Raw genomic sequence first — 19,263 nt, forward strand, 5'->3', positions numbered from 1 at the left:
CAAAAAACTCAGAGAGCTGGCTCATGTTCAATAAAAACAGTTTGACTGCGGAAATGTATATAAAACATGGTATGTACGAAAGTTTGTAGATACAATGTGATATTAAAACATCAAAAAAGCCCTTCTAAAGAAAATGGTCTAACTCTATGGATATTTCACACTGTTACGTCAATAAATTTAACCTAATTAAATTGTACATCTAAATTATCTGATTAAAGTGAGACAAAAGTGTTGATATATCTGATTTAAAGTTATTAAAAAAAAGAGTAACGCGTACTGAAAAAGTTTGCAAAAGAAAAATATGTATGATTTAGTTGCAAGAGTTTAATCTCAGTCATAAAAAATACTACAAACAAATAAATAAATAAATATACGTTCTTATATTGGTGAAAAAACCCCAATATTTTTTGGTTGAAAACGAAATGTATATTTCACCAGCGACTGGAAGACATATAATAGCAGGACTACTGTTTTCTGCTCACCTGCTGGCTCTCAAAGGTCCATGTGCTGTCAGGTAAAGACGCATCCAGGACACTGATCACCTCCTTAAAGTCAGTGGTGCTGCTGGGCTTAATCAAAGTGAAATCACTGTACTCTGACATTGGAGACATACAGGACCTGAAGGAGTGACTCTGAGACAACATGTCTCCTCCCAGCACCTCAACGTACTTTATGGGTCCATCAGAGTTGAGCTGAATCTGCAGGTTTCTGTTGGGGTTCTTGTAATCATCACAGTCGCTCCGTCTCATGCAGCAACTATTTCTGCTGTTCCTGATGCATTTAACCGCTAAGATGAGAAAAGTCAACAGAGACAGCACGGACACCGAGGCCAGAGAGAGAATCAAATAAAGGGCGATTCTGCCACTTTTCCTGCTGGGCTCTGCTACCTTCTGTCGCAGGTCTAAGATGGGCTCATGGAGACCGTCCTCCAGCAGGATGGACACCGTGACGGTGGAGGACTGGGCCGGTTCACCGTCGTCTTTGATCTCTATAATCAGCCTCTGAGAGGAGTCGTCCTGCTCGGACACAGCGCGTTTAGTCCTCACCTCCCCTGTGTACAGATTGACAGTGAACAGAGACGCGTCTGTGGCCTCCGCCAGTTTGTAGGAGATCCAGGCGTTATGGCCCGAGTCAGCGTCCACAGCTGTCACCTTGGTAACCAGGTGACCCGCTTTAGCGGGGCGGGGCATCCTCTGATGAGAGAGGGAGCCCATGGCAGCGGAGGAGGGGTAAATAACAGCGGGGGCGTTGTCGTTCTGGTCCAGGATAAAAACATGGACAGTAGCGTTGCTGCTGAGAGACGGAGAGCCCTGATCCTTTGCCTGAACCTGAATCTGAAACACCTTGAGTTTCTCATAGTCAAACGAGTGCATGCTGTAGATGCTGCCGTTATCTGAGTTAATGTAAACATACGATGAGACAGAAACGTCCTGCACTTTAGAGTCCAGTATAGAGTAAGAGATTTTAGCATTTTCACCAAAATCCAGGTCAGAGGCTGATACTGAGTACAATATAGATCCTGGAACTCCATTCTCTTTTAAATATACATTATAGGAGGCCTGACTGAATACAGGAGGGTTGTCATTCACATCAGTGACAGAAACGTGTATATTTTTCTTCGTGGACAGAGGGGGAGAGCCTAGATCAGAGGCTGTGATCTCAATATTATACTCTGAGATGTTCTCTCGGTCTAACGCACCTCTGGTAACCAGAGCGTAATTATCAGAAAAAGATGGTTTCAGGTTGAAAGGGAAATCCTTTGGAAGCTGTAATGACACTTTACCGTTGTCACCAGAATCAAGGTCTCGTGCACTGATTAAAGCTACTACAGTTCCGCTTGGCGCATCCTCTGGCACAGAGTTAGGTTGAGAGGTCAGAAATATATTAGGAGCATTATCGTTAATATCTATCACTTCAATGTGGACCGTGCAATGTCCCTCCATTCTTGGAGTTCCTTTGTCTTTTGCGCAAATCTCAACCTCATAGTTTGCGGTTGTTTCGAAGTCTAATTTCCCTTTCAGATTAATTTCTCCGGTTGACGAATCAATATCAAACACAGACAGAACACTTTCTGCCGTGTGAGCTCCAAATGAATACTCTACTTCTCCATTAGAACCATCATCGACGTCTGTTGCTGTCAGTTTTATTATAGATGCGCCTTGTACACTATTTTCGCTTATCGATATTTTGTAGACGTTTTTATCAAACACAGGGAAATTGTCATTGTTATCCAGCACATTAATTGTTATCTGTGAGCTACCAGATTTTACCGGATTTCCACCATCTAAAGCTGTTAATTGCAGGTGGTGTATAGGTTTTTTTTCTCTGTCTAAAGATTTAGACAGGATTAGCTCTGGGACTTTTCTCCCTCCGGAAACATCTTTAACTTTCAAACTAAAGAATTCGTCTTTGTTCAGCGTATAAGACCTGACTGAATTCACTCCAACATCGAGATCCTGGGCGGTCTTTAAAGGAAAACGTGCCCCTGCTGCTGTCGACTCTGCTATTTCTAATATAATATCCTGCGAAGGAAATACTGGAGAATTGTCATTAATGTCCTGTATTTCCACCTCGACTCTGTACAACTGTAACGGTTTATCTATCACTACCTGCAGAGTCAACACACAGCTGGCGCTTGGTCCACATAAAGCCTCTCTGTCTATTCTGTCATTCACCACCAGCTCGCCCTTCCCCGCATCCACAGTGAAATACTGCTTTTCAGCCTCAGAGGCGACACGCAGTTTACGGTCAAAAATCTCAGACAGTGTCAAACCAAGATCTTTGGCTAGATTTCCTACCACAGAGCCCTGCTTTAGCTCTTCTGGGATGCTGTAACGAGTCTGTGCGTGAATTATACTCCACAAGAGGAAGAAAAGATGCCACCAAAGCGCCTGCCATCTCCAGTCTTTGTATCCTATTCTCTTTGTCATCCCCGGTCCGTTAGAATTATTTCCCAGTGAGGTAAACGACAAAACGGTAGGAATCATCCATTGCAAGAAAGCATTATTCCAAAACAAAGATCCAATATTGCTCCATTACAAAAAGCAAAATCAAGGTTTTCCCCCGTAGTTCCGATAAGAGCATCACGGCTTCTAATTCAGCTCATAGTAATGTGTTAGTGGTGCTGAAGCTGCACGGGGGAGGGAGTAGATCTCTTTGTATAGTTCTCTGTTTCATTGGCGGACAACATTCATCTCTACCATCCAATAGGAGAAGAGATGAGCAGTACTGTTAAAGGCACAGCGTCCTCTAAAGAACCTGCCTTACTGCATGAGCATTGTCGACAGAAATGCTATGATGCCAGCTGTTGTGCGTCACCATCAATAATACTTCATATCAAATTTAAGTATAGTATATAAAGGAGGAGGATATAAGTGTAGAGGAGGATAGAACCACAAACAGGCTGCAATATATGTTTTGATGAAAAGAAACTATTGCTCTGAATATATATTATTCAGACAAGGAACTGTCCAGGTTTGTGGTGCTGAAAAAAAGAGCGATTCTACAACACCTAAATACAGCATTGCACAAGCGGAAATGTAAAAGTTTCATGTGATATATTTGTATTCTGACAGGTATAATATTATGTTTTAAAGAAATGGCAGTAAAATATGACAATGTAGTATCACGAGTTAAGAACACATACGAATACCAAACACTAGGCACATGCAGGTAAAATATAAAACGTAAGAACACGTGTTTGTGTTTTGTTACCAACAGTAGCATGTGAAATAGATTACACAGCAGCTCAGTTATATTTCTGCTCACCTGCTGGCTCTCAAAGGTCCAGGTGCTGTCAGGTAAAGACGCATCCAGGACACTGATCACCTCCTTAAAGTCAGTGGTGCTGCTGGGCTTAATCAAAGTGAAATCACTGTACTCTGACATTGGAGACATACAGGACCTGAAGGAGTGACTCTGAGACAACATGTCTCCTCCCAGCACCTCCACGTACTTTATGGGTCCATCAGAGTTGAGCTGAATCTGCAGGTTTCTGTTGGGGTTCTTGTAATCATCACAGTCGCTCCGTCTCATGCAACAACTACCGCTGCTTCTGCTGTTCCTGATGCATTTAACCGCTAAGATGAGAAAAGTCAACAGAGACAGCACGGACACCGAGGCCAGAGAGAGAATCAGATAAAGGGCGATTCTGCCACTTTTCTTGCTGGGCTCTGCTACCTTCTGTCGCAGGTCTAAGATGGGCTCATGGAGACCGTCCTCCAGCAGGATGGACACCGTGACGGTGGAGGACTGGGCCGGTTCACCGTCGTCTTTGATCTCTATAAGCAGCCTCTGAGAGGAGTCGTCCTGCTCGGACACAGCGCGTTTAGTCCTCACCTCACCTGTGTACAGATTGACAGTGAACAGAGACGCGTCTGTGGCCTCCGCCAGTTTGTAGGAGATCCAGGCGTTATGGCCCGAGTCAGCGTCCACAGCTGTCACCTTGGTAACCAGGTGACCCGCTTTAGCGGGGCGGGGCATCCTCTGATGAGAGAGGGAGCCCATGGCAGCGGAGGAGGGGTAAATAACAGCGGGGGCGTTGTCGTTCTGGTCCAGGATAAAAACATGGACAGTAGCGTTGCTGCTGAGAGACGGAGAGCCCTGATCCTTTGCCTGAACCTGAATCTGAAACACCTTGAGTTTCTCATAGTCAAACGAGTGCATGCTGTAGATGCTGCCGTTATCTGAGTTAATGTAAACATACGATGAGACAGAAACGTCCTGCACTTTAGAGTCCAGTATAGAGTAAGAGATTTTAGCATTTTCACCAAAATCCAGGTCAGAGGCTGATACTGAGTACAATATAGATCCTGGAACTCCATTCTCTTTTAAATATACATTATAGGAGGACTGACTGAATACAGGAGGGTTGTCATTCACATCAGCGACACTAACAGGAATAGTTTTCTTACTGGACAGAGGAGGAGAACCTGCATCAGTGGCTGTGATCTCAATATTATACTGAGAGAAACTCTCTCTGTCTAAAACACTCTTTGTAACCAGAGCGTAATTATTAGAAAATGATGGTTTTAGAGTAAAAGGAGAACCTTTGGGCAGCTGCAGTGTTACTTTGCTGTTATTACCCGAATCCGCGTCACGTGCGTTGAGCAAAGCCACCACTGTGCCACTCGGTGCATCCTCGCGCACAGGCTGTGGTTCAGAGGTGAGAACAATTTCTGGAGTGTTATCATTAACATCCACAACATCTATCTGGAGACGACAGTGACTCTCCATTTCAGGAACACCTTTGTCTTTTGCAGTTATTTCTATTTTGTAGGATGTGTCTTTTTCATAATCTAAATCTCCTTTCAAATATATTTCACCTGTGAATGAATGTATTTCAAACATTGATGTAACAGAATCAAGCGTCCGAGAGCCAAAAGAGAAATTAACTTCACCGTTTGGGCCCTCGTCAGCGTCAGTTGCTGTCATTTTTACAACAAACGTATGCTTTGCAGTATTCTCTGGTAAGGAAACTTTATATAAATTTTTATCAAAAACTGGGAAATTGTCATTTACATCAAGCACAGTGATTGTGATCTGTGAGGTTCCAGACATGACTGGATTCCCACCGTCTAATGCTGTCAGCAGAAGCTGATGAACTGCTTTCTTCTCTCTGTCCAGTGGCTTCTCTAACACTAATTCTGGAACTGTTTTTCCGTCCTCAACCTCCTTCATTTTCAGCGTAAAACAGTCGTTTTTACTCAGAGTGTAGGATTTCACTGAATTACTACCAACATCCGAATCCTCTGCGCTTTCCAAAAGAAAACGAGACCCCACTGCTGCCGATTCAGAAATTTTCAAAGCCGTTTCCTTTGAGTGAAATCTGGGAGCGTTATCATTTATATCCTTAATTTCTACCTCAATTCGATGTAAAGTTAGGGGGGATTCAAGGACAATCTGCAGAGGCAACACGCAGCTGACGCTTTGTCCACATAAAGCCTCTCTGTCTATTCTGTCATTCACCACCAGCTCGCCCTTCCCCGCATCCACAGTGAAATACTGCTCATCAGCCTCAGAGGATACACGCAGTTTACGGTTAAAAATCTCAGACAGTCCCAAACCAAGGTCTTTCGCTAGGTTTCCTACCACAGAGCCCTGCTTTAGCTCCTCTGGGATGCTGTGACGAGTCTGTGCGGCTGTTGTACTCCACAGGAGAAAGAAATAATGCCACCAAATCGCCTGCCATCTCCAGTCTCGGTATTGCATTGTCTTTGTCATCCCAGATCCGTTAGGATGTGTTATTTCCCATAGAGAAAATCGAAAATAATATCCACTTCTATTAGAGGCTTGGTCACTCCGATTGACATATTCCATGCATTTCCGTTCATTTCAGAAGCTTAAAAATATACGATCTCATGTTCATATCTGAGCTATAAACGCATCACACACCGTCCACCAGCTCGTTGCACTGTTAACGTTGGTGGTGCTGAAGCTGCTGAGGGGGAGGGAGTAGATCTCTTTGTACAGTTCTGTGTGTGATTGGCGAACATCATCCACCACAAGCAGCCAATAGGAAGACGACTGAGCAGTGCATTAAAACACGCAGCTGCGCTCAAGAGAGCCTGAACAAATGCACTACTGTGTGTTTGTGTGTGTGTGAGTGTATTGAACATTATATCTGTCAAATCAAAGTGAATGCGCTTTCACAATGTAACAGATCAACAGATATAAATAAATCAAAGCATATCCCCACTATTTGTATAATAGCTTAACTTGAATCTTAAATATAAAAAATAAAACATTTGCATTTATTCAAAACGAATAAATACAGTAACAATAAACACATGTCCTATTTTCTCTGTCACATATTTTGTCAAATATATGGCTGTTGTTGGAGCATCGAAATTAGGAGGAGAACTTTGATTAGAGTTTTCTTTCTAAGCACTAAATTACCAATAACTACATTTTACTGGACAAATTAATAAAGTGTCAATTGAAGCAGTTAAAAAAAAAGAAAGGAAAAAACCAAATGAATAACCGCGTAATGGAAACATTAAAACAGCCGGTCACTTGCTCACCTGCTGGCTCTCAAAGGTCCAGGTGCTGTCAGGTAAAGACGCATCCAGGACACTGATCACCTCCTTAAAGTCAGTGGTGCTGCTGGGCTTAATCAAAGTGAAATCACTGTACTCTGACATTGGAGACATACAGGACCTGAAGGAGTGACTCTGAGACAACATGTCTCCTCCCAGCACCTCCACGTACTTTATGGGTCCATCAGAGTTGAGCTGAATCTGCAGGTTTCTGTTGGGGTTCTTGTAATCATCACAGTCGCTCCGTCTCATGCAGCAACTATTTCTGCTGTTCCTGATGCATTTAACCGCTAAGATGAGAAAAGTCAACAGAGACAGCACGGACACTGAGGCCAGAGAGAGAATCAAATAAAGGGCGATTCTGCCACTTTTCTTGCTGGGCTCTGCTACCTTCTGTCGCAGGTCTAAGATGGGCTCATGGAGACCGTCCTCCAGCAGGATGGACACCGTGACGGTGGAGGACTGGGCCGGTTCACCGTCGTCTTTGATCTCTATAATCAGCCTCTGAGAGGAGTCGTCCTGCTCGGACACAGCGCGTTTAGTCCTCACCTCCCCTGTGTACAGATTGACAGTGAACAGAGACGCGTCTGTGGCCTCCGCCAGTTTGTAGGAGATCCAGGCGTTATGGCCCGAGTCAGCGTCCACAGCTGTCACCTTGGTAACCAGGTGACCCGCTTTAGCGAATCGGGGCATCCTCTGATGAGAGAGGGAGCCCATGGCAGCGGAGGAGGGGTAAATAACAGCGGGGGCGTTGTCGTTCTGGTCCAGGATAAAAACATGGACAGTAGCGTTGCTGCTGAGAGACGGAGAGCCCTGATCCTTTGCCTGAACCTGAATCTGAAACACCTTGAGTTTCTCATAGTCAAACGAGTGCATGCTGTAGATGCTGCCGTTATCTGAGTTAATGTAAACATACGATGAGACAGAAACGTCCTGCACTTTAGAGTCCAGTATAGAGTAAGAGATTTTAGCATTTTCACCAAAATCCAGGTCAGAGGCTGATACTGAGTACAATATAGATCCTGGAACTCCATTCTCTTTTAAATATACATTATAGGAGGACTGACTGAATACAGGAGGGTTGTCATTCACATCAGCGACACTGACAGGTATGATTTTCTTACTGGACAGAGGAGGAGAACCTGAATCAGTGGCTGTTATCTCAATATTATAATGTGGGCACATCTCTCTATTTAAAACACCACTAGTAACCAGTGCGTAATTATTAGAAAAAGAAGGTTTCAGAGTAAAGGGTGAACCTTTGGGAAGCTGTAACGTCACTTTTCCGTTATCACCGGAATCAAGATCCCGGACACCGAGCAAAGCCACTACTGTCCCACTGCGAGAGTCTTCGGGCACAGACGAGGGTTCAGATGTCAGCAAAATTTCTGGGGCATTATCATTTATGTCTAAGACATCCACCTGTACACTGCAGTGACCCTCCATTTTAGGTAAACCTTTGTCTTTTGCACTAACATCTATCCTATATGAAGTTTGATTCTCATAGTCTAATCTGCTTTTTAAATATATATCTCCAGTTACAACATCTATATAAAACAAGGACAGCACTGATGGTGGTGTGTGTATGCCAAGAGAATATTCAATTTCTCCATTTGGACCCTCATCTATGTCTGTTGCTTTTGTTGTGATTACAAAGGAGCCATTTGCACTGTTTTCTTGAAGAGCAATTTTATAAATGGGGTTTTCGAATAATGGCACATTATCATTAATATCAAGCACAGTTATAGTTATTTTTGAAGTCCCAGACTTCACTGGGTTTCCTCCGTCCATAGCAGTAAGAAATAAATTGTGAATGGCTTTTTTCTCCCGGTCTAATGACTTATTTAATACTAATTCGGGTATTTTTCTTCCATTTTCTATTTCTTTTACTTTTAAAGTAAAACACTCATCTTTACTCAGAGTGTATGTCTTCAGTCCGTTACTCCCAACATCAGGATCTTCTGCACTCTCCAAGGGAAAACGCATACCTACAACGGTGGATTCGGCAATTTCTATAACATGATCGCTTTTGAGGAAAGTCGGAGCGTTGTCATTAACATCTCTGATTTCCACTTCTATTCGATGCAACTGTAACGGTTGCTCTATTACCGCTTGCAGAGGTAACACACAGCTGGCGCTTTGTCCACATAAAGCCTCTCTGTCTATTCTGTCATTCACCACCAGCTCGCCCTTCCCCGCATCCACGCTGAAATACTGCTTACCAGCTTCAGAGGCGACACGCAGTTTACGGTCAAACATGTCTGACAGTCCCAAACCAAGATCTTTGCCTAAATTTCCTACCACTGAACCTCGTTCCAGTTCCTCCGGGATGCTGTACCGAGTCTGTCCATGTGTTGTAATCCACAAAAGGAAGAAATTGTGCCACCAAAGCGCCTGCCATCTCCAGTCTCTGTATCCCATTCTCTTTGTCATCCCCAGTCCCTCACAACAGGACGTTATTTCCCATCGATGTATAATTCTTGATGAAGAAGCCAGTGTAAGAATCCATCAAAGATACACTAGTCATACTCCAAAGATATCCATATATGCATCTTGACAAAACGCAAGTTATTTTATGCGAATGTCTAAACGCATCGTCCTCTCATCTCTGGTCTGAGCAGTACACTGGCTACAGTGTTGAAGATGGCTGGGGGAGGGAATAGATCTCTTTGTACAGCGCCTCTCGCTATTGGTGCACAGCATCTAAAGCATATCCAATGTGCTCACAACAAATGTGTTCCACATCCAGCACTGATGGAGCAGCAGTGCAACTCAAGAGGAGGTGCTATAGCACAATGAGGTGATTCTTATGAACAAAGACGTCTATTAAATTCACTTCACCTAATAATTTTTCAGTATTATTTTTGAAAAATACCTCGACATATATTAACACTGAAATCAAAATGATTATATGTAAATTACATTTACAAAATGTATAAAATACGAAACTCACTTAAAAACAAAGGCAACTTCCAGTGGATGCGAGGTATCACAGCATGAATCAGTGATGCTTCTACAACAGTATTATATTGCGTCAAAATCAATCAGCCAAACACAAAGCAGACACTGCGGTGGCAAAAAAGTGTATCTACTATATCAGTTACTTCAGTGGGATTTGGTTTGTGAAAATAAAATCTAAGTTGCATCAAAAATCAAAACAATTCTGATGAAGTACGTGAATTCTGTTTTCTAATAATCAAGTATCATATCACTTCCCACCGCAAGAGGACAGACAAACAATAATTCACGATCAAATTAAAAACATATATTGTGTCACACTTTGCTCACCTGCTGGCTCTCAAATGTCCAGGTGCTGTCAGGTAAAGACGCATCCAGGACACTGATCACCTCCTTAAAGTCAGTGGTGCTGCTGGGCTTAATCAAAGTGAAATCACTGTACTCTGACATTGGAGACATACAGGACCTGAAGGAGTGACTCTGAGACAACATGTCTCCTCCCAGCACCTCCACGTACTTTATGGGTCCATCAGAGTTGAGCTGAATCTGCAGGTTTCTGTTGGGGTTCTTGTAATCATCACAGTCGCTCCGTCTCATGCAGCAACTACCGCTGCTTCTGCTGTTCCTGATGCATTTAACCGCTAAGATGAGAAAAGTCAACAGAGACAGCACGGACACCGAGGCCAGAGAGAGAATCAAATAAAGGGCGATTCTCCCACTTTTCTTGCTGGGCTCTGCTACCTTCTGTCGCAGGTCTAAGATGGGCTCATGGAGACCGTCCTCCAGCAGGATGGACACCGTGACGGTGGAGGACTGGGCCGGTTCACCGTCGTCTTTGATCTCTATAATCAGCCTCTGAGAGGAGTCGTCCTGCTCGGACACAGCGCGTTTAGTCCTCACCTCCCCTGTGTACAGATTGACAGTGAACAGAGACGCGTCTGTGGCCTCCGCCAGTTTGTAGGAGATCCAGGCGTTATGGCCCGAGTCAGCGTCCACAGCTGTCACCTTGGTAACCAGGTGACCCGCTTTAGCGGGGCGGGGCATCCTCTGATGAGAGAGGGAGCCCATGGCAGCGGAGGACGGGTAAATAACAGCGGGGGCGTTGTCGTTCTGGTCCAGGATAAAAACATGGACAGTAGCGTTGCTGCTGAGAGACGGAGAGCCCTGATCCTTTGCCTGAACCTGAATCTGAAACACCTTGAGTTTCTCATAGTCAAACGAGTGCATGCTGTAGATGCTGCCGTTATCTGAGTTAATGTAAACATACGATGAGACAGAAACGTCCTGCACTTTAGAGTCCAGTATAGAGTAAGAGATTTTAGCATTTTCACCAAAATCCAGGTCAGAGGCTGATACTGAGTACAGTATAGATCCCGGAACTCCATTCTCTTTTAAATATACATTATAGGAGGACTGACTGAATACAGGAGGGTTGTCATTCACATCAGTGACACTGACAGGTATGATTTTCTTACTGGACAGAGGAGGAGAACCTGAATCAGTGGCTGTGATCTCAACCTTATACTCTGAGAAACGTTCTCGGTCTAAGGTACCGCTGGTAATCAGCTCATAATTATTAGAAAATGTTGGTTTCAGAGCGAAGGGAGAATTATTGGATGACTGCAACGTCACTTTACCATTGTTACCAGAGTCAATGTCTCGTGCACTGATTAAAGCCACAACAGTGCCTCTCGGTGCGTCCTCACGAACTGGACTTGGTTTTGAAGTCAGCACAATATCTGGAGCATTATCATTTATGTCCTCCACCTCTAGTTGTACACGACAGTGTCCCTCCATTTCGGGGACGCCCCTGTCTTTAGCAGTAATATCGATAAGGTATGATCTAGAGCTCTCATAATCTAACCACCCATTTAATACAATGTCACCTGTTATATCGTTAATGTCAAATATTGATAACACAGAGTCTGGGGTGCGGGAGCCAAATGAATATCTAACTTCACCATTAAGACCATCGTCAGAATCTGTGGCTGTAAGTTTGATAACAAATGTTCCGTTGGTGCTGTTCTCCTTCAAGGACACTTTGTATTCATTTTCGTTAAATACTGGAAAATTGTCATTAATATCAAGTACAGAAATCATGATTTTACAAGTTCCTGATGTGACTGGGTTTCCTCCATCTAATGCCGTTAACAGTAGCTGATGGACAGCATTCTTCTCCCGATCCAGAGACTTTTCTAACACTAATTCTGGGACAGCTTTTCCATTTCTCGTGTCTTTATATTTTAGAGAAAAATAATCGTTTTTACTTAGCGAGTAGGTTTTTAAAGAATTGCTTCCAACATCAGGGTCTTCTGCGCTCTCCAAAGGAAAACGCTTTCCTAGCGCAACTGATTCTGGTATGTTTAGGTTTATCTGCTGTGTAAGAAAATTAGGAAAATTGTCATTTACATCTCTTATTTCCACTTCAATTCGATGAGATTGCAAAGGATTTTCAACCACTACTTGCAGAGGCAAAACACAGCTCGCGCTTTGTCCACATAAAGACTCTCTGTCTATTCTGTCATTCACCACCAGCTCGCCCTTCACCGCATCCACACTAAAATACTGCTTACCACCCTCAGAGGCGACACGCAGTTTACGGTCAAAAATCTCGGATAGTCCCAAACCAAGATCCTTTGCTAAATTTCCAACCACAGATCCTCGGTTTAGTTCCTCTGGGATGCTGTAACGTGTCTGTCCGTCTATTGTACTCCACAAATGAAAGAAATGAAGCCACCAAAGCGCCTGCCACCTCCAGTCTCTGTATCCTTTTCTCTTTGTCATCCTTGGTCCGTTATAACACATTAATTTCGACCGTGATCTTATTTGCAGCAATCCTGGGATCCAATGCAATAGAAAATACTCCCAAAGAAGAAATCCAACAGTATTCGAGCATGATTGTAAGCTAAAATAATAGGTTTAAACCTTTAAAAAATCGCGAGATCAATGTTGTCTCTCCTCGAGCTCATTGCATTGTACGTGTCTGAGCACCGAGGCTGAGTGGGGGCAGGGACTAGATTTCTATGTACAGTTCTGCATCCTATTGGTGCACAGCATCCATGACTAACAGCCAATTAGTTGGAAGCTGATCGACATCCTATGAGAGGCGTTTACTCTGTGTGAGCTTTCCTCTGGGCTGTTACGAACATGCAGAATTGATTGTCAAATAAGATATGGAACCGTGTCATTTTTGATCATTTAAAACGACCGTCAGTCATTATCTAATTTTTATTTTTTTTTTGAATCACAAGATACAATTAATAAATTTTACATTACAGAAAGAAGTGAAAGCATTAAATCCACCCACCGTCATTATTACTGTAAAAAAAATCCACACATTTTTAACCATTGTTTGTTGTTGCAGCGTCTGATTGTCGCTGTCCGCTGCCGTGGTGCTGAATTGTATGTTTAACACTAAGTTGTTGTATTCCTGCACTGCCAATTCCAAAGTTTGTGGAATATTACAGGCATTCCAGTTGGCCTTTACCAAATCTAAATAAAATCGTATAAGAGACAATGCGAAAGGTGCGATGACATGTGACAAGAATGATGAAAATATATGCAGATAGATTTGTTTCGACAAACTTCCATGACACACTCCATACTACTCTGACAAACCATTTGTCAAACTGCATGGGTTTAGCAGATACAGAATAATTACTTTTCAGTATAGGAATTCATCGCTGTCATGTGCTCACCTGCTGGCTCTCAAAGGTCCAGGTGCTGTCAGGTAAAGACGCATCCAGGACACTGATCACTTCCTTAAAGTCAGTGGTGCTGCTGGGCTTAATCAAAGTGAAATCACTGTACTCTGACATTGGAGACATACAGGACCGGAAGGAGTGACTCTGAGACAACATGTCTCCTCCCAGCACCTCCACGTACTTTATGGGTCCATCAGAGTTGAGCTGAATCTGCAGGTTTCTGTTGGGGTTCTTGTAATCATCACAGTCGCTCCGTCTCATGCAGCAACTACCGCTGTTTCTGCTGTTCCTGATGCATTTAACCGCTAAGATGAGAAAAGTCAACAGAGACAGCACGGACACCGAGGCCAGAGAGAGAATCAAATAAAGGGCGATTCTGCCATTTTTCTTGCTGGGCTCTGCTACCTTCTGTCGCAGGTCTAAGATGGGCTCATGGAGACCGTCCTCCAGCAGGATGGACACCGTGACGGTGGAGGACTGGGCCGGTTCACCGTCGTCTTTGATCTCTATAAGCAGCCTCTGAGAGGAGTCGTCCTGCTCGGACACAGCGCGTTTAGTCCTCACCTCCCCTGTGTACAGATTGACAGTGAACAGAGACGCGTCTGTGGCCTCCGCCAATTTGTAGGAGATCCAGGCGTTATGGCCCGAGTCAGCGTCCACAGCTGTCACCTTGGTAACCAGGTGACCCGCTTTAGCGGGGCGGGGCATCCTCTGATGAGAGAGGGAGCCCATGGCAGCGGAGGACGGGTAAATAACAGCGGGGGCGTTGTCGTTCTGGTCCAGGATAAACACATGGACAGTAGCGTTGCTGCTGAGAGACGGAGAGCCCTGATCCTTTGCCTGAACCTGAATCTGAAACACCTTGAGTTTCTCATAGTCAAACGAGTGCATGCTGTAGATGCTGCCGTTATCTGAGTTAATGTAAACATACGATGAGACAGAAACGTCCTGCACTTTAGAGTCCAGTATAGAGTAAGAGATTTTAGCATTTTCACCAAAATCCAGGTCAGAGGCTGATACTGAGTACAGTATAGATCCTGGAACTCCATTCTCTTTTAAATATACATTATAGGAGGACTGACTGAATACAGGAGGGTTGTCATTCACATCAGCGACAATGACAGGTATAATTGTCTGACTCGATAGAGGAGGAGATCCTGAATCAGTGGCTGTGATCTCAATGTTAAATTCAGAGACACTTTCTCGGTCTAATATGCCACTGGTAACTAGAGCGTAATTTTGGGAAAACGAGGGTCTTAGTGAAAATCCAGATTTCTTTTTGAGCTGTAATGTGACTTTACCGTTATCGCCAGAGTCGAGATCTCGAGCACTGATCAGAGCTACTACAGTGCCATCAGGAGCGTTTTCGGGCACTGGCTTAGGGTGAGAGGTGACTATTATTTCAGGGGCATTATCATTCACATCTAATACTTCAACGTGGACAGTGCAGTGTCCTTCCATTCTCGGAGTTCCTCTGTCTTTCGCACTTATGTCTATTTCATAATTTGAAGTTAATTCGAAGTCTAGTTTTCCCTGAAGAGATATTGACCCTGATACACTATCAATACTAAAGACAGAGAGAACAGATTCTGATGTGTGCGCTCCAAAAGTATATTCTATTTCTCCATTTAGACCATCATCCATATCTGTCGCTTTTGTCTGTACTATTATTGCACCCTTTACAGTATTTTCGTTAAAAGAAACCTTATAAAGGGGTTTCTCAAAAACTGGGACGTTATCGTTGCTATCGAGGACATTAATCGATATTTGAGATGTTCCTGATCTCAGTGGGTTACCCCCATCTAAAGCTGTCAACAAAAGCTTATGAACAGCCTTTTTCTCTCGATCTAACATCTTTGCTATAACTAATTCAGGGACTTTTCTTCCACCTGCAACTTCTTTAATTCGAATATTAAAACATTCGTCTTTACTGAGTGTGTATGATTTCAACGAATTACTGCCAACATCGGGGTCTATGGCGCTTTCTAAAGGGAATCGAACCCCTACAACTGTGGACTCGGCAATATCCAACGTGACATCATTTGATGGGAATCTAGGCGAATTGTCATTAATGTCTAATATTTCGACCTCAACACGAAAAAGTTGCAAAGGGTCTTCAATTACAACCTGCAGAGGCAAAACACAGCTCGCGCTTTGTCCACATAAAGCCTCTCTGTCTATTCTGTCATTCACCACCAGCTCGCCCTTCCCCGCATCCACAGTGAAATATTGCTTATCAGCCTCAGAGGCGACACGCAGTTTACGGTCCAAAATCTCAGAAAGTCCTAAACCAAGATCTTTGGCCAGATTTCCTACCACAAAGCCCTGCTTCAGCTCCTCTGGGATGCTGTAACGCGTCTGTCCGTGTATTATACTCCACAAGAGGAAGAAAAGATGCCACCAAAGCGCCTGCCACCTCCAGTCTCTGTATCCCATTCTCTTTGTCATCCTTCGTCCGCTACAACACATACACTCCAACCGACATGGTGTGTAGAAAAATCCTGATCTCCATCATCGCAGTCTTTATTCCAGTTGAGCATGTTAACGTATTACTGAGCATGGCTGTAAACTAAAAGGTATATTTTTCATATTCTCGATAACATTTAAGAGCTCATTGCTCCGTCTTCTGTCTCTTTGCAGTCAATACGTGTTATAACGCAGAGGCTGCAAGGGGGCAGGGACTAGATTCCTTTGTACAGCTCTGAATCCTATTGGTCCAGAGCATCCGTTTACACCATCCAATGATAGAAAGGCAAATCAACAGTCTTAAAGACACAGCATTCATTTGTTTGTGAGGCTTCACCTCAAAAAGAGAAATATTATGAGAGGAGTGAGACATAACAATTTAAAAATAACAATAATAATTATTAAAAAAATTAAGTAAACATTTGAAATAATAACAAAATAATCCACACACACCCACTGAGCTGTAAACAGCCCTTCTTCACACAGCGTCGCTGTCCACTGACGTGGTGCTGAAATACTAGGAATGGGTGACTGTAAGATGTGTTGGATGCAAATAATGTGACGGAATATTTATTGTATTCAACAAGATATGTTCATTTCTCGATGACACAGATAAGTAATTGTTTTCTGCTCACCTGCTGGCTCTCAAAGGTCCAGGTGCTGTCAGGTAAAGACGCATCCAGGACACTGATCACCTCCTTAAAGTCAGTGGTGCTGCTGGGCTTAATCAAAGTGAAATCACTGTACTCTGACATTGGAGACATACAGGACCTGAAGGAGTGACTCTGAGACAACATGTCTCCTCCCAGCACCTCCACGTACTTTATGGGTCCATCAGAGTTGAGCTGAATCTGCAGGTTTCTGTTGGGGTTCTTGTAATCATCACAGTCGCTCCGTCTCATGCAGCAACTATTTCTGCTGTTCCTGATGCATTTAACCGCTAAGATGAGAAAAGTCAACAGAGACAGCACGGACACCGAGGCCAGAGAGAGAATCAAATAAAGGGCGATTCTGCCACTTTTCTTGCTGGGCTCTGCTACCTTCTGTCGCAGGTCTAAGATGGGCTCATGGAGACCGTCCTCCAGCAGGATGGACACCGTGACGGTGGAGGACTGGGCCGGTTCACCGTCGTCTTTGATCTCTATAATCAGCCTCTGAGAGGAGTCGTCCTGCTCGGACACAGCGCGTTTAGTCCTCACCTCCCCTGTGTACAGATTGACAGTGAACAGAGACGCGTCTGTGGCCTCCGCCAGTTTGTAGGAGATCCAGGCGTTATGGCCCGAGTCAGCGTCCACAGCTGTCACCTTGGTAACCAGGTGACCCGCTTTAGCGAAGCGAGGCATCCTCTGATGAGAGAGGGAGCCCATGGCAGCGGAGGAGGGGTAAATAACAGCGGGGGCGTTGTCGTTCTGGTCCAGGATAAAAACATGGACAGTAGCGTTGCTGCTGAGAGACGGAGAGCCCTGATCCTTTGCCTGAACCTGAATCTGAAATACTTTGAGTTTCTCATAGTCGAACGAGTGCATGCTGTAGATGCTGCCGTTATCTGAGTTAATGTAAACATACGATGAGACAGAAACGTCCTGCACTTTAGAGTCCAGTATAGAGTAAGAGATTTTAGCATTTTCACCAAAATCCAGGTCAGAGGCTGATACTGAGTACAGAATTTTACCAGGAGGATGGTTCTCCTTTACATAGACGACATAAGAAGGCAGGGAGAAAACTGGTGGGTTGTCATTTACATCTAATAATTCAACGAGTATTATTTTTTCACTCTTTAATACAGGTTTTCCAGAATCAACGGCAGTTATTTTGACACTGTATTGGTGATATTTTTCACGGTCAAGTGGCCCATTCGTTACTAATGAGTAATGGTTTGAGACTGACGGATTTAACTTGAAGGGGAACTTTGACGACAAAGTTAAAGTAACCTTGCCGTTGTCACCTGAATCGGGGTCTTTTGCGCTTAATAATGCAATAACTGTACCGACTGCAGAATCTTCAGGAACAGGTGTTGTTAATGACGTCACAATTATTTCAGGAATATTGTCGTTAATGTCCACTACTTTAATTTCCACGCCACAATGTCCATGCATTTTAGGGTTTCCTTTGTCCATTGCTATTACATCAAATCTGTGCACAGAGTTTGTTTCATGGTCTAACGCTCCTTTGACTACAATAAGTCCAGTCGAAGATTCAATATCAAATAATGATAGAATAGTATCTGTAGTTTGTTCTGCAAAGAAATATTCAATTACTCCATTCAGTCCTTCGTCTGCATCTGTGGCCTTAACCTGCAATACTTCAGTTCCTAGTGCTGCCACCTCGGTGACATTTGCCTCATATATCTGCCTCTCAAATTGTGGTGCATTATCATTATTGTCGAGCACTACAACTGTTATTTCAGATGTTCCCGAGCGCACAGGATCTCCGCCATCAACAGCGGTGAGAATAAGATTATGCACAGGCAGCTTTTCCCGATCCAGAGGTTTTTCGAGAACTAGTTCAGGGATTTTTCTTCCATCTTTAAGATTTTTAACAGTCAGTTTGAAATTGTCATTCTTACTAATGAGGTAGGAGCGCACAGAATTAGCACCTACATCTGGATCGTTTGCATTTTCTAAAGGAAATCGTGCGCCAGGATTCACCAGCTCTGCGATTTTCAACACTTTTCCTTTAGTAAGAAAGCTGGGCGAATTATCGTTTGTGTCCTGTATTTCAATTTCGACCCTGTGTAGCTGTAGGGGGTTATCTATTACTAATTCTAAAGGCAACAGACATGACGGTCTTTGTCCACACAGTTCCTCCCTGTCTATCCTATCAATCACCACCAGTTCTCCCTTCCCCAAGTCCACACTAAAATACTGTCGACCAGCTTCTGAGGTTATTCGCAATTTACGTCTATACAATTCAGATACAACCAAACCCAAATCTTTGGCGAGATTTCCTACCACGGTGCCCTGTTTCACTTCCTCCGGGATGCTGTAGCGAGTCTGTCCATCTATTGTACTCCACAACAGAGAGAAATTATGCCACCATAAAAAAATCTGCCAAGCAGACAGTTTGTTCCACATTATTCCTCGTTGCATTAATCCCAT

The 19,263-nt window shown here is 43.7% G+C and overlaps 4 protein-coding genes across 4 annotated transcripts; all 4 read right to left on the reverse strand.

The window, feature by feature from the left end:
• Positions 1 to 464: 464 nt before the first annotated feature.
• LOC310928808 (uncharacterized protein) lies at positions 465 to 6,222 on the reverse strand (the record flags this gene model as incomplete). Its single annotated transcript, XM_083891459.1, has 2 exons — positions 465 to 3,030; positions 3,719 to 6,222. The coding sequence occupies 2 exons, from the start codon at positions 6,220 to 6,222 to the stop codon at positions 465 to 467; spliced, it is 5,070 nt and encodes a 1,689-aa protein (XP_083747585.1).
• Positions 6,223 to 7,010: 788 nt separating this feature from the next.
• Positions 7,011 to 9,470, reverse strand: LOC310928454 (protocadherin gamma-C5-like; the record flags this gene model as incomplete). The annotated part of the gene is made up of 1 exon (XM_083891001.1): positions 7,011 to 9,470. The coding sequence occupies one exon, from the start codon at positions 9,468 to 9,470 to the stop codon at positions 7,011 to 7,013; it is 2,460 nt and encodes an 819-aa protein (XP_083747127.1).
• An 840-nt stretch (positions 9,471 to 10,310) lies between these two features.
• LOC310928809 (uncharacterized protein) lies at positions 10,311 to 19,263 on the reverse strand (the record flags this gene model as incomplete). The annotated part of the gene is made up of 2 exons (XM_083891460.1): positions 10,311 to 12,857; positions 16,774 to 19,263. 2 exons carry the CDS (start codon positions 19,261 to 19,263, stop codon positions 10,311 to 10,313), a joined length of 5,037 nt encoding a protein of 1,678 aa, XP_083747586.1.
• Positions 13,682 to 16,168, reverse strand: LOC310928453 (protocadherin gamma-C5-like; the record flags this gene model as incomplete). Its single annotated transcript, XM_083891000.1, has 1 exon — positions 13,682 to 16,168. One exon carries the CDS (start codon positions 16,166 to 16,168, stop codon positions 13,682 to 13,684), a length of 2,487 nt encoding a protein of 828 aa, XP_083747126.1.

This window comes from Microchirus variegatus (genome assembly GCF_963457635.1).
Source record: "Microchirus variegatus genome assembly, chromosome: 6".
Lineage (NCBI taxonomy): Eukaryota > Metazoa > Chordata > Actinopteri > Pleuronectiformes > Soleidae > Microchirus > Microchirus variegatus.